The sequence below is a fragment of the Mustela putorius genome, unplaced genomic scaffold (assembly GCF_011764305.1).
Source record: "Mustela putorius furo isolate JIRA1106 unplaced genomic scaffold, ASM1176430v1.1 tig00003845_pilon_pilon_pilon, whole genome shotgun sequence".
Classification (NCBI taxonomy): Eukaryota; Metazoa; Chordata; class Mammalia; order Carnivora; family Mustelidae; genus Mustela; species Mustela putorius.
This window is the reverse complement of record NW_025421998.1, coordinates 61,352,328-61,367,877: the sequence shown is the minus strand read 5'-3', so window position 1 is coordinate 61,367,877 and position 15,550 is coordinate 61,352,328. Positions and strand designations below refer to the sequence as shown.

Genomic DNA, 15,550 nt, shown 5'->3' with positions numbered 1-15,550 from the left:
GAAAATGTTAGAAGCAGAATGAAGCATATAACCGACAAAATTTATGCAACTCGAAAGTGCAGACACACACAAAATACTACGTATTTTGCAAAAACACACAGAAACACAAATATTCACATGAAACACGTGGGGACGCTTGCCTGTGGGAGGAGAGGGATGGGACTGGAGATAGAGACAAAAAGAGAACACGTTTTAAGAATAAATTAAACAAGAGGATTCTTGCACAGACTAACAATGGGGACGAAATGGATGGGGGAATCATAAAGGCACATCCGCACCAGAGATCCAAATCAAGGCTGCAGGTCCCGCCCCTGTGGCGGCGCAGGTGTCCACTCAAGCTCTGTATCTATTCATTTACAAGTTTATTGGCTCCTCTGGCCTTGAACTATGGCCCAAACTCCAGGAGGAGGAACAGGAGAATAGAGACAGAGCAACCAGGGACGTCAGAAGTAGACACACAGGGGCCGAGGGTCAGGTGCAGAACAGGTGCAGGACAGGGTGAAAGGTTTGCCCCGGCCCAGAGCAAGGCAGCAGCTGGGATGGAGGCGTGGCCTGAGGGTTCTCAGGGTGCCCATCCCTCTTGGTCCTGCAGAGGGCAGTGAGCCCATTGCAGCTGCCCAAGCCCCGGTGTGCTCTCCAGTAGAGTGATGTGGCTAACCTAGCAGACAGATGTCAACGCCTTCACCCCAGAGCGAGAAGGCGTTGTCCACTTGGTGTGGGTCCTCCGGGCTGGTAGAAGCTCAAGCTCATGGCCGCGCCACCTCCGTAAGATCTCGGTCTTTACCTCCAGGGGCAAGGGAGAGGATGTTAGGAAGGTCCCACTGCTACTTCTGTACTCCACCCCAGGGGGACTGAGGGTCTAGGGAGAGACGACGCAGGAGAAACAGAGACACGGACTCCTGGGAGAGGAGAAGCCAAGACTGACCAGAGCCATCACTAAGCTTTATCTCTGAAAGACACGACCTCCTCCTTCCTGTGAGCATTCCTGGCCAATCCCTTTAGCTCTTTACTCTAGTTTTTAGCACTACCTTTGTATGAGTCCAGTTAAAGACATTTTCTAGGGGTGCTTTCTTCTGTTTGTGGCCAACTAGCCCCACCGTCCTCCCTGAGTGGCCTCCCACCCCCTGCTCTGGGATTCAGTCCTGCCCTGCCCACTTAACTAAATGATGGCCACTGGGAACCTGTCCCGAGGATATGACCTAAAGGGCGAAAAGATGGAATCCCATCTAAGGAGCTGAGGTAAGGGGACTGGGACTCCTGAAAGAAAAACAGCTAGGTTGGGAGGGAGGACAGGGGGGGCAGGGAAATATGAACTGAGACATCTCCAAGGTGCTATTGGGGTCAAAGGGAGCTGAGAGGCTGTGACACACACACACCCCCCCACCACCAACAGAGCCGAACTTGGGCTGTAGTGAAAGATAAAAGGGAGACAGATTTCTATTCAAAGTAAAGGTGAGCTTCCCCTCATAGATGCTTAACAACAGAAGAGGTATTTTTGAGTAGTAAGCTCCCCATCACCAGAGGTATGTGACTATTTGGTATCCAATAGGATTTCCCAGGACAGATTCTTTCACAGCTCTCCTTGGAAGCCTCTTTCCCAGGTCCCTCTGGCCACAGCCAGGGCTGTTCCCCACTCTTGTCACTGTCCACAGGACTCAAGAGCCACTACAACAAATACCAAAGTCCTGTGTCTGCACCCAGACACCAGATAAGGCTGTGTGAGGCTCAGGGAGGCTGCAGTGGGAGTAAAGAGTCAGCGGGGCGGGAGCCAGTCAGGGACAGAGGTGGCAGGAGAGGGGCGAGCTCCATTCCACAGCTGGCAGAGGGCACGTGCATCTCCAGCGGATCAGAGCCCATGGCAAATCCATGCTGCCCGAGGAACCCGTCACTCTGCCATGCACACAGCTGCAGGGCATGGGGTGTAGGGCACTGAGATAAATTCTCCTGCCTTTCCCACAGAGCTAGTCTGTCCTAAGGGAGAAATGCAAGGTGCCTCTTGGGTGGGATGTTTTCCTTTTCCACTCTCTGCCATCTTTCATATCTCTACAAGCATATCAGCACCATCGGTGTAGTCATGGGTGTGTCCTCCTCTGGTTGGTCTCTTCTCTTCATCAGCCCCTCCCTTCCAGGTGCTTTCTCTCAGGATTCCCTGGCTCTGTTCATCATCCTCACTGCTGCTGCACCAGACTCTGTTTTCCTCATTCCCTTTATGTCTGCCTCTGACTCTCAATTCTGTTGTCTCTGTTTTCTCTGTCTCTCCCAGAGCCGGCTCGTTCCCTCCTCCACTCTCCCTTTTGTTCGGTTTTAGGAACACAGAGTTGGGGGATCCTTTTAGACCATCCCTGGTCCTGAATGGATAGTATATTTGGTCCAACCCAGAGGAGGAATGGATAAAGGACATTAACATGAAGCAATCAGGTTCAGCTTGATCTAGAAACTCGGGACAAACTAAGCCTCCCAAACGATCACAAGAGTCAAGATTTGGATTGAGTTGGGATTTGCAGGGTCTGGGAAGAAGATGAGTGGCCTTAGTTCTGGCAGGAGAGGAGACTCAAGGACTAAGAATAGCCAGCAGAGTTATATACCTCTTGGTTGAGAAAGCAATACAGGACAGCAACGATGAAGCCCTGCAGGGCCAAAGAGAAAGGACCACATCAGAATATGATGGCCTGGCCACAAGATGTCCACAATCCTTCTACTATATTTTCCTCCACCCACCCCCAGGATGTGGCCTGGGCCAGGTCTTTGGGGAAAGGGAAGGAGGTGCGTTCATCTTACTACATGCCAGGCACGCTGTCTCGTGTAGTCATTGTGGAACGCCTGCTAAAGCTATTTCTCTGATTTTCCTATTAAGCACAGATCCTGGCACATAATAGGTGCTCAGGAAATGTTGGGTAGACAGATAAGTGTATGAGAGATGCATGGGTGGATGATGAATGGATAGATGAATGAATAAGTGAGTGATAGATGCATGCGTAAAGAGGTACGTGGCTGGCTGGCTGGCTGGCTGGCTGGATGGATGGATAGATGGATGGATGGCGAAATGGATGAGTAGATGGGCTCAGGGGAAGTTGAATGAATAGAGAGATGGATGGATGAAAGAAAGAATAACCAAGCCTGATAACACTTAACCTACCATGAACTCAGCCATACCAGTGGGCAGCACTGCCTCCCTCCTGCCCAAGGACTTGGTGGAAAGAGTCCCTGTGGGGTTCCTCACCTGGAAGGAGCCCAGTCCCAACTCCAGGGGAAGGCGGATGCTCAGGCCCACACTGTCGGGCAGAAAGTTGAAGATGACATAGTGAACTCCAAACAGCGGGATAAGGAGAAGCGTGGATTTAGAGAGACGCCTGCAGGAGAAGACAAGCCCTAGGCACCCAAGGCTGGGATTAGAAACTCCCACGTGCCTCTTGCTCACTCCCACTTCCCTTCAGCTCCCCATATAGACTCTCTGCATCAGGTACCCTGGAGAACACCAGCCTCCCCAAACACAGTGTGGTGCAATGCAGGGCTTCCTTACTTTGGGGCCATGAATCTTGCTGTTCTTGCTGCCAAATGCTCCATTTATTCAACATCTACACATAAAAGTCTATTTCAAAGACCACCTCCTCCAGGAAGTCTTCCCTAATCATACCTCATTCCCCTCGCTCCATCTAGAAAAGTTTTCCTTCTGCGGGATCCCACAGAAATGGACCTGACCACTCATCAGTCCATTTGGCCTGGTAACTGGATACTTGGAGCCTGATCCTCCCCACACTGTGATCTCCCAGAGGGCAGGGACCAGATCTGTTCTCTCTCTCTGGAAGCTTAGGTAGGACCACAGTCCTGGATAGTGAATGAAATGGAACTACACTGACTCCCACTCCAGTTATGGCCCCAGGGTCCCCAAAGGCACTCATGTGTACCCATACATTACCAGTACTGAGACTCGGCACGGAGGCTGCCCTGAGCCGGCTCCAGCTTCCTCAGCAGGACACGGATAATATTGAGAAAAAGCCCAAAATTCACCTGGAAATAGAAGTGCAGGAAGGTGAAAGGCAAGAGTCAGGGGGTGGCCCCGGTGGCTTGGGATAGGACCTCTTTGAGGATTAGAAATCCTAAATCCTTGAGACACAGGGGTGTGCAGGGGGAGGGATGTTCAGGTTGTTAATCCAGAACTTGCATCCTAGAGAAAGGACCACATCAGAATATGATGGCCTGGCCACAAGATGTCCACAATCCTCTCCAGCCTCCCTCTCCAGCCCGGGAATAAAGGGGAGGGTCAGAACTTGTCATCCTGCCTCCATCGCCCCCCCAGGTCTACTCTGACAAAGTAGGTGTCCGTCCTTTTGATAATATTGGAGGCAATGCACACATTCCCTGAGGCCCTGCAAACCAGCCCAGGTGACCTGGTTTGCAGCATGGGGGCAGGCAGTCAGCTCAGCTACCGCCCTCCTTCTGCTCCCCACACCAGCCTCGCTGCAGTGGGACATGACCTACAGTCAGGCACTGAATTCATCACGACTCCGCGCGAGAAGGAGCCTAAGTGCTGTGGAGACCACCCCCACCCCACCCCACCCTGGCGCCCAGTTTCACCAACACTGAGGTCCAGAGAGGGCCGCTCAGACAAGCCTGCAGAGCAGGGCTAAAGAGCCCAGGTATCCTGACTCCCAGCATGGAGTCATGTTTCCTGTCGGACAGCCACCTCCACCGACCCAGGGAGCAGAAAGCAGAGAGCGTGGCCTGAGGGACTGACCCCAACAGAGAGGACGATCGGCCCTTTGATGATCCACCAGTAAGGAGAGCTGTCATCCAGGTCCCAGCACCTAGGGAGAAGACAAGCCAGAACTGATGGGGGGGTACCAAAAATGTCTGCCCAGTCTGATCTCCTCTCCCAGCCAGTTGGGACCCCTTCCAAAGGGACACGGCAATCCTTGTTGGGCTAACCCCCTCTCTCTCCACCTAACTGCTTCTTGCTGGCCCCAGAACCTCCCCTTGTTCTAGGAGGCCCTATTTAGTGTGTTCCCAAACCCCACCTCTCCCTGAGCCCAGCACCCCGAGCATCTGAGGCCCCCTTCCACCTCGGGTCCTGCCTTCCACACTACCCACAATGACCTTCCCATCTTGCACCCAAGCCTGGGTGTTCCCTGAAGGCAGGGCCAGAGTCTCCTCCTCTTCTCCCCAGATTGGAGGACCACCACACTGCCGGTTGGTCCAGCCCATACCCAACACAGTGGGATGTGATTCCCCCCAGACTCACGCCACATCCTCGAAGACCACTTTGCAACACACCCACATGGCAGTGAAGAGCAGGGGAAGCCCTGTGGGGGTACAGAGGAGACACAGTAAGGGGTCTGTGTCCTTGGCTCAGAGACTTGCGCCTACCTGCTGCCACCACTGCAGGCTACATGGGGCACCGGGAAGGTGGTTACCAGGAAGCCAGAGAAGTAACCAGCTGCTGTTCCTTCCCTGCTCTGGGTCTTGCGTCACCATCAGTGAGCAAAAGGGACCTCTGGTTGAGCTCCCTGTGCATCCCCAGCCCTCCCCTAGCCCTACAGTGCCCCACCCAGCCTCGGCACTCACCCCAGCCAGCAAGAACCAGCCACCAGAAGGCTCTCCTTGTGCTGGGCGACTTGGAGACCAAGAGGTGGGTCAGGTATGCAGCTTCTACCAAGAGCCAGCTGAAGTTGGTCATGGTGGCAAAATGGGAGGTGGCCACGGAGACCTTACATAGAACCTGTGGGTTGGGGTGTGGCTTTTTTGGAGCTGGACATCCACTGGAGTCCCTACTCCACTCAGGCCCCTCCCCCTCAGGCTGTCCCAGAGGGGCCGTGATAGTAGAATGTGGTGGTTAACCGCACAGACTTGTGATCTGAGTTCACACCTAGCCTGCATTAGCTGGGTAACCTCTTCCGACCTCGCGTTCTTGACTGTCAAAGGAAATACTCCCAATTCCTATCAAATGCCTCATCATGAGGACGAGATGGAAACGCTGCGTAGGGATTGCTACTATTTGCTCTTTTGGTCAGTCCTTCCTGACCCCACATCACAGCCACAGAGCTGTGGGTATGGAGCTCCGTTCATTCCTGCAAACGTATGGGCCCTCACACGGCCTTCACTCGTTCAGCGTGGGACTCGCTCATCTGTCAGGGGCGAGGAGCACCACCCCTGAGCTCAGGCAGCCTGAGCTTGGACCCAGGCCCACACACATATAAATGGAACTAAAATGAAAACATACCCAGGAAATAAAAGGTGGTAATATATGCAATGAAGCATTTAGAGCAGTGTCACTTGGAAGTGCTCAGTTCATATCATTATTACTAGCTTTTCTTTCATTCATTCATTAAGGTCATTGTGGGTTTGTCCCTCTGCGTATCTGTCCATTTCCTGCACAGTTAGTGTTCCTGGGGGGTGCGGGGCCTCCACGCTATCCCCAATGGCCTTGGATTTTCATTCTCCTGTTTCTCCTACCTTCCTGTCCTGCTGTGACCTCTCTGGTCCTTGGACATGCTTCATGTGTTCCCATCTGTGAGAGTCTATTCACCCTGGCCCCTCCGTTGAATGTGTCTCCCCTCCCCTTCACCCCTCCCAGCTCCAGAACCATCTCCTCCCTGAAGCCCAGTTCTCAACACCCCCTGCCCCACTCGGTGGTCCCATAATCAGGTGCATTCTGCCACCACCACCCCCCCAAGGCCCCTTGGATGCTTCTTGAGGGAGGGACCCAGCTCCACCTCACCCCGCACATACCCACACCCAGCCACAGACAGGCTGGCACACGAAGGCAGGGAGGGAATGCAGAGACTGCTGGGGTGAATACGGGCCAGGTCAGAGTATGGAATAAGAAATGGAAAGGGGAACACGGAACTCGGGGAAGGACATGAATGGGCCCCACAGTCCAAGAAATAGCATGGGGATTTAGGACCTGACTCTGTGGAAGGGCGGGTGTTTCCTGCTCTGTTATTAGCAATTGTAGAGCCCCAGGGTCAGCCCACAGGATTGGGTGGGCTGGCGGGGTGGGGCACATCTCTATTTCTCACAAGGCCTTCCTTCCCCACCCACCCCGGGGCCTTCCAGTTGTTACAGTGGAGAAGCTGCAGTGGTCTGTGTTCTCCCCGTGGAAGAGGGTGGCATCCTTCAGGAACACAGCGCCCGCCTTGAGGATAAAGGTGACAAACAGCTGGGTGTGGATGTAGTTCCGGGGACAGTGGAGCCTCCTGGAGGAGCAGGGAGGGAGGAGGGTGAGCGTGGTGGGAAGCAGACTTGACTGACTTGAGCCACACTGGGCGGCACTTGGAGTGGCCGTGCGGGACAGCTGATCAACCACTGCCCTGGGCTCAGCACTGGGGAGAGGACAGAGAGGACCAGTCCCTCCCTTCAGGGGCTCCGAGTCCGGGGGACAGAGGCAAAAAGGGCAGGATACCACCCAGGGGAGCCCCCTCGGTGCTCAGAGAGATGAGGCACAGCCCCGTGAGACAGACAATAGCACAAGCCATGTTTTGGGGCTCAGACTCTAAAGCTGGAGGGCCTCCAGAGGGGCAACGATCAAAGGGCTGGAAGAGTCAAGAAGGGTTTCGGCGGGGGGAGGGGAAAAGGATTCTTGAAGCAGTTGGGAGCTGGGTTTCGGATTTTACCAGATACAAATATATCAAGAACAAAGCAACTGGGCATTCCAAGCAAATAGAGTAAGTTCCACATGAAAAACGGTATAGAAATGGCAGTGAGTCCCGGAGGGGCTTTCCAAGGGGTGGAAAGGGGACATGCAGGGGGAAGGAAAGGAAAAGCCAGGAAGGGCCATGGTGCCTAGATCTGGGAACCTCCTGGATATCCAGGCAAGGAATCAGGCTTAGTGCTGCGGGCAATGGGGAGGCAGGGAAGGTTCTCGAGCAGGCAAAGAGGACGGCAAACCTGAGAGCAACCAGGATGGCAATGGCCACAATGAGGGCCACTACGGAGATGCTATGGCCCAGGGTATAGATGATCTTCACCGTGGAGAAGAAGGATTTCTGGCAAGATAGAGACAGAGGAAGTCTCAGCAACTGCACTTTCGGGGAAGGGGAGGCTTGATGACCAAGCAGGTGAAGGCTCTCAGTTCTACCCCCAGAGCACCCCATTTGGGGCAGGGGCACCTGTGGGAACTGGAGCAAGCTCCCTCAGGAACAGAAGTGTTTGTTTACAGCCTGTCTTGCACCTGACCTGCTGGTGGGCAGAAGGGGCGGGGTGGGGGGGGGGGTGAAGGGGAGTGGCCTGGGAGTGAGACAGTTGACTCTCAGTGTTACTGGGGCCAGACAGGCAGCAGAGAAACTACTGCTTCATTTATTCATGCATTGGTATGTTCTTCATTCACTGAGGAATGAGAAAAGCTCAAGAGGAGCTGGGGCTTGTTTACTGAATCCTACTTGCTTACTGTCTTGGGCACACCACATGCCCCGAAGTAAGGGGGCAGCCAGCAACAGCCACAGGGAAAAGTGGAAAAGATGGAGTTGGATGGGGTAGCCCGAGGAAGGGGATCGGGACCCCTGAGGGGTGTAGGCAATCACCACCTGTGTCTGTCTTCTCATCTGAAAAATGGTCAGACTCAGACCTTGCCTTGCAGGGCTGAGGGGAAAGAGGTATAGGACTGTGGGTACCAAAGCACCTTGCAGAGGCCCTGCTCAATTCGGAAGTGTGGGGCATGTACACCACTCCATGGACTGAGGACTGGAGAAGGGAAGGAGTGTGCCCAGGACCACTACGAGCCTCTGTTTCCCTGGAACCGCTCAAAGCTCCTGCCCTGGGGTCCTGAGCACAGAGAGGGCACGCCAAGGAGACGGCAGCCAGCACACCTCCCACACTGCCCTCTGCCTCCCCTCTTTCCCAGCACCGTGGCTCATGAAGCACCCCTAAGCAATTAGCAAAAGACCATGGCCCTCTCTCTTCTAGATACTGCCATCTTCTGGAAGCTTCTGCAATTAATAGTCCAACCTGCTAGTTACAGTGGGAATGGTAACCCCTCCATTGTGTGGCCCACCATCCCTACAAATATTCATGGTGACTCTTGCTCCAAGAAGCCTCTTACCTCCTCCATCAGCAGCTCTAGGGGCACAGGGCAGGCCACGGGGTAAGGTGGGAAGGGCTCGGACCAGCCTGTGATAGTGCAATCCCTCTTCACGACCCCTGGAAGGCAGGCAGAGGTGGGAACCGAGAACAGGTTATCCCAGCATGGGTTGGGGAGTCATGGACCATCCAGAGTCTGCAGACAGCTCCTCCCAGTGGCAGAGGTGAGGGTGGCCTTCTCTCCATGGACCTGGGTTCCAGGAGCAAGCCTTCCTCACTCCCCCCACTCGGCCGCTGGTAGCATGGGAATAGTCAGACAGACCCTCCTCCCCTCCACCCCATAGGTAGCCCTCCTGCTAACACCCACAGAACATTCCCTTGGGGTCAGGCCCTGGGTCCTGCACTTCCACGCTCTCCTCACCAATCCTCACCCCCTCTGAGGTTAAAGTTCTTATTTTCCCCAGGTCACAGGTCAGGAAGCTGAGCGTTTGGAGGTTGAGTGACTAGCCCAACGACACATGGGAAGATGGGAAGTTGGTGTTCAAATCCAGATCTACTGCCCCCGTTCAAATCCAGATCTACGGCCCCCGTTCAAATCCAGATCTACTGCCCCCGTTCAAATCCAGATCTACTGCCCCTGTTCAAATCCAGATCTACTGCCCCCGTTCAAATCCAGATCTACTGCCCCCAAAGCCAGGGAGGCACCTGCATATTCTGGCATCACCAGATGAAACCACCTCTCCTCCCCACTCACCTCCACACCCGGAACCCTCACCTGGTTCTGAGCTGAAGTGAGAGAAGAAATCAGGGCAAGAGAGAGTCACCCACTCGCCAGAGGCCCCCGTCGGCCAGCACAGCAGCCCATCCCACATCCTGGGGCAGCCTGCAGAGAGAGATGGAAGCACAGCAGACTCAGGGGTCCAGGCCCTTCAAGCATGGGGAGGGATTTGGCTGGAGGAGATAAAGGAATCTAGAAGTCCCTCCCTCTCTCCCCAGCGCCATACCCAGCGTGGTGTTGGGCATCCATTCTGCCGCTTGCTGACATGACCTCTCATCCTCTCTCAGTTGGGTGATGAAGTCACACTCTGGGTGCACCTGGCCGGATACCTGCAGGAAGGAGGTAAGGGGATTGGCCAAGCTGATCGGCGGCTCCTTCTGGGTTCTCTGATCCCTAAGACCTTAGAAGAGAGACAAAGCCTGATGCCTTTCTGCGCCCTTTGCTCCTAAGCACAGGGCCTGGCTCCCAGTACTGGCAAGGGTACTTGTGGAGGAGGGAAAGGAGGAAGGAAGGAAGAAGGAAGGACGGAAGGAAGAGAGGGGGGGACGTGGGGAGGGAGAAAGGAAAGAAAGATGGGCATTTGGACAGGTGATTCCCATTCATCTCTTGGGAGTTAAGTTCTGAGACACGTTGAACTCGAGTCTTCTGAAGATCTCCTGGAGCTGGCTGAGCCCACGACCTGTCTGTGCCGGGCCTTTCCTCCGTCCCTGCTCTCCTAAGCCCGTTCTGCACTCCTGCTCCCTGGGTGCAATCCTGCACAAAGGACCTTGGTAGACAGAACAATGCCCTCGTCCACGCAACAATGTCTACGTCCTAATCCCTGAAAACTGAATATGCTCTCTGGCAGGGCCAGAGGGATTTTGCAGCTGGGATTAAGGTAACGATCTTTTGATGGGGAGTTTATCCTAGATTATCTGGGTGGACAGGAGGTCCTTCTAAGAAGGAGGCAGGAATGTCTGAGCCAGATAAGGAGGCGTGAAGGAGTCCGAGGGAAGGTGGGGGGAGGTAAGGGTTGAGGGGGGAAGAGAGAGAGAGCACACTTGGTTATGGTGGGGTGCACCCAGATGTGAGGAAGGAGACCCCCTCACTGCAGAAGGGAAGGCAATACAAGTTACCCGTATGGCCAAAAAGGGGGGGGGGGAGGCAAAACAGGTGAAGGAGAATGGGAGCTCCAGGCTTCCAGGTATGGAATGAATAAGGAACAGGGAGGAAAGTTACAGCCCAGGGAATAAAGTCAAATAAAGCATTGTAGGTGATAGATGGGAGCCACACTTGTGGAGAGCACAGCATGACATATCAGCTTGTCAAATCACTATCTGGTACACCTGAAACTAATGTAACAAGGTGTGTCAACTCTGCTGAAATTACAAAAAAAAAAAAGAAAAAAGAAAAGAAAAGAGAAAGAAAGAAAGAAAGAAAAGAAGGAGGAGAGATTTATTAAGCACCCTATGCCCAGCCCTTGACAAATCAGATCCCACTCAATGCACAATAGCCCCAGTGAGCTGATATGATGTCCTTTATATAAGAGACAAGCTGGGCTCAGGAAAGGTGGGGGATTTGCCCAGGCCACACAACTAGTTTCCCTGGCACCAGATTCTAGCCCCAAGGCTGTGCACCTAGGGGCAGGTGCTGCTGGGCGCTTGGCAGGCCTGGCGGCCATGGGCACACACACACACACACACACACACACACACGCACACACACAAGTCAGCGGAGGAAGGAGTCCTCAGTCTGTGTGCATTGAGCTTCCCACCCAGTACCCTGTACGTCCTGTCCTGGTCCCTGTGTCCCTTGCGGTAATTCCTGGAAAACATGCTGGGAAATTGCAGCACATGCTGGGAGGGCCCCTGTCCTGCACCCGACTCCCCGGCACATCAATTTGGCAAAAGCTCCTCCAGCCCCCAGCATGGGCATGGAGAAAGGAGCAGTTCCCCAAGTGCCAGCGGGGGAGCAGCTGTCCTCCACTCCCTGCGCAGGCCCACCTGGTCCCTGGCCACAGCCACTAAAGAGGCAGCAACCTGAGAAGAGTGTAGCTCCTGGGATGTGGGGGATGGGAAGGAGTCTGGAGATTTTGTGGAAGAATTAGGGACCTGTAGCTCAGAGAAGACTTGGAGGACACGAGACAGAGAAGAGAGGCCCTAACTGCCTCCCTGATTCAGAGTCTGTTTTGGGCGGACACAGTCTCTGTGGTCCCCCCCCACCCAGGGGGGTCCAGAGAGGCCCTGGAGGGAAGCAACAGGGAGGCTAAGTCAGCTCAGCCCGGTTTCCTAGCAGAGCTCCCCAGAGCCAAGCAGCTGAGGTGGTGGTGGAGGAGGGGGAGGAGAGGAATGAGGGGATGGGGCAGGATTTCTCTGAGCTATGGTCAGTAGTCTGCTTAGTAGGAAGAAACTGCTGTGCTGGGGAAGAGGCAGTGGGGACCCCACCAGGCCCCAGCTGGACCCCCACCCCAATAAGCCCTGAGGCTCCCAGATCCCGAGCCCAGCGGGAGAGGCAGGAGGGTGTGTGTTGGCTACTCACAATTGGCCATGGGCTCAGCAAAAAGAGGATGCAGGCACCCCATGCCCTGCTGTCCATGGTGGGGCTCCGAGTTGGCTCCCTCAGTCAGCGTCCTCGTCCTCGCTGTAAGCTCCAACCCTCTTCCCTCCCCACAGTCCCCTGCTTTTGCCGCCACGCCGCTGCCCCTGGCTTCTGCCTACTCTGGTGACTGTTTGCATAGGCAGAAGCCAGCAAAAGGGACAGAACCAGCTAAATATTCACAGGATTGCAGAACACGGTGCCCAGCTCAGCCCCAGCCCTCCAGTGGGCCTCCATGCCCCCATCCCCTCCCCCTTCTACTGTGTCCCTAAGTCTTCCCATGTGCCTGTCCTGACAGCAAGGGCTCAGAGATGTGAGAGCCACAGGACATTCCTTGCCCTGGCTGGTCAACATCCTTTTCCATTTCCTTCTCTGAGCCCAGCTTTCTGCCGGCCCACAGTGGAGAGAGCATCCCCCCACAAATGAAGGAGACTCAGAGAAGAAGATCTGGGCCCACCATCAGGGAGCCCCCAGTTTGGTTGGTGACCCGAGTCTCATCCACAGGGCTGCATGGTGGGGCCAGGGCTGTGGGGACACAGCAGGGATCGGGGCAGGTTGTCCGTGGGGGTTGCAGAGCAGGGATGACCTTAGAAAAAGAAACGAGATCACAAGCCCCTGCACGGGCCGGCCAAAAGTTGTCCTAGCAGCAGAGCCCCTACCAAAGCTGCTCCAGTGATTTTAGAACATTCAATTCCTGGTCACTTTTATTATAGTTTTAGACTTTAAAATGCAGAATCCCAGTTGACCAAGCTGAAGACAAGGCTCTGAGTCCCACCCAGATCTCATGCAGCCTTTGGGGCTTTGGAAGCACATGGTATCTTCCAGGGCCCTGGATGCCACTGTCCCTGGTTAGCCCTGATGTTTGTGCGTAGGTCTGTAGTCCCAGAGCCTGGCAGGCTGGATGTGGGTGACAACAAGCTTGTTTACAGCCTGCCCCAAATCATGAATGATGAAAGCTCCACACCCCCGCCTTGTGGACAGTGAGGAGTCATTTTACATCAACAAGGATTTATTTTTCTATTTGTATTCATCGCCGACAGCGTTGAAGAAAAATATTTTGAAGAGAAAGCATGAACCACCCACCCCAAGCCCCAGACCCCCTTCCCTCTCCCAAAGGTTTTCCTGCGGGTCACCCATGAAAACAGTGCAAACGGGGCACACACACAGCTCAGCTCCTCTCCAGGGTGAAGCAGAGCTCCTGGAGAGGCAGGCCAAGGGAGGACTCACAGGTGGGAGAGCAGAGCACTGAGCAGGTGTGGTTTAAACGGAAAGCTGGAACTTTCCATCCCCCAGCTATAAATGAGCAACAGTGCAAGGATACATACCACAATTAGCCCCTTGGTAATTAGTGTCAATGTCATTAGCATGAATGATGGTTAATAATGGATATTGACACTTAATAATCATTATCTAAAGTAATGGCTTTTCACAGGGAGTGATTTCATCCCCCACGGACTATTTGGCGATGCCTAGAGACAGTTTTCAGTACCCCAGCCAGAGATAACGGTGGCAAGGGCGGTGGCAAGGTGCTACGGGGGTATAACGATTGAAACCAGAGACGCTGTCGGACAGCCTACAGTGCGCAGGACAGCAGCCCCCGTGACCATATGAAGAATTCTCCGGTTTAAAAGGTCAGTGGAACTAAGGTTGAGAAGCCCTGCTCCAAGGATTCTCCAGGCCCATGGTCTTCCCGAAGAGACCAGGGTCACTGAACACCCTTCTCAACTACCTCTGTACCAACTCTAGTTCAAATTCTGCCTCCACCGCTGGCCAGCTGTGTGACCTTGGGTGGTCAGTTTTTTGAGCCTCAGTTTTCTGACTTGCCAGGGTAAGCAGACAAGAAAAGGCATATAAATTACCTCACAGAGAGCCTAGCTCACAGTGGACAATCATGAATGGTATTATGTAATAAGGAAGGACTGTCAGCCAACAACATTAGAACAACAATTAGAACATATATATATATATATATATATATATATATATGTATATACATATATATATATATATCCTTACTCTCTATATATAGAGAGAGAGTAAGGGTTTTTTTTCCAGAAGGGAAATTTGTTTTTATCAGAACAGAAACTTCCTTATATAAAAAAGCCATGAAGAAAAAATTAGTAAGTTTGACCACATCCACATTAAAAAAAAAAAAAAAGAAGTATGCTCAAGAAAGGACACCACAGATAAAACTACAAGAAAGCTACAGACCTAAAGAAATATTTGTGATCAATAATAACAAATAACATCATAATTTTTTAAAATATCAAAACTGTTTTTTTAAAAAATACCTACAAATAAACAATAGAGAGAAAAACAACCCAAAAGAAAAGTGAGCAAAGATATAGGCAGGCAAGTCAGAAAATAAGTAAAGTGTATGGCCTATAAATAGATGAGGGGGTGCTTAATATCACTAACACTCAAGAAAATAAAAATGGAAATAATAATGAGCTACCCTTTTCACTATCACATTGCCAAAAATTCCGATATCTAAAAATATGACACTTGGAAACTAATATGGGGAAATGGTACTTTTCTACTTTGTAGATGGGCGTGAACATTGGTACACCCACTTTGAAAAGTAATTTGATATGATCTTTTCAATGTATATACATGAACATACACAAACGTCAGAAGCTCCCTTTCTGAAAATTTGCCCCAGAGAAAAGTATTATGTAGTAAAAATCAGAAAACAACTAAAAAATCCAAGGATCATTTGGGGTGCCTGGGTGGCTCAGTGGATTGGGTCTCTGCCTTCAGCTCAGGTCACGAACTCAGGGTCTTGGGATCGAGTCCTAAATGGGGCTCTCTGCTCAGCGGGGAGCCTGCTTCCCCCTCTCTCTGCCTGCCTCTGCCTACTTGTGATCCCTCTCTCTCTGTCAAATAAATTAATAAAATCTTTAAAAAAAATCTAAGGATCATTTAATAACTAAATAAAATGTGATACGGTCATACAGTGGACTACTGTAGAGCGTACCATTAAATACTATGAAAATACTGTTATAAAGGATGAACTAAATCTACTTGTGTTAACATGGAGAGAATTTTTTTTTTAATGTATTTGTGGAACCTTTGCTTCCTGCCAAGACAGAGTAGCAGAGACTGATTCTCCCTCTTCCTGACTTAATGACAGGAAATCCAAACAAAATATACAAAATTGTGTGTTTTAATAGGTGAAGAAAGAAA

General features: G+C 52.5%; 1 protein-coding gene across 1 annotated transcript; it reads right to left on the bottom strand.

Moving 5' to 3' along the window:
• Positions 1 to 564: 564 nt before the first annotated feature.
• Positions 565 to 12,364, bottom strand: GHRHR (growth hormone releasing hormone receptor). The gene is made up of 13 exons (XM_004762582.3): positions 12,308 to 12,364; positions 10,017 to 10,119; positions 9,788 to 9,895; positions 9,035 to 9,132; positions 7,885 to 7,982; positions 7,061 to 7,193; positions 5,563 to 5,716; positions 5,240 to 5,300; positions 4,736 to 4,805; positions 3,917 to 4,008; positions 3,221 to 3,350; positions 2,586 to 2,627; positions 565 to 784 (listed from the first exon to the last, which is right to left on the bottom strand). The coding sequence occupies exons 1-13, from the start codon at positions 12,362 to 12,364 to the stop codon at positions 659 to 661; spliced, it is 1,272 nt and encodes a 423-aa protein (XP_004762639.1). The 3' UTR covers positions 565 to 658.
• Between the last annotated feature and the right edge of the window lie 3,186 nt (positions 12,365 to 15,550).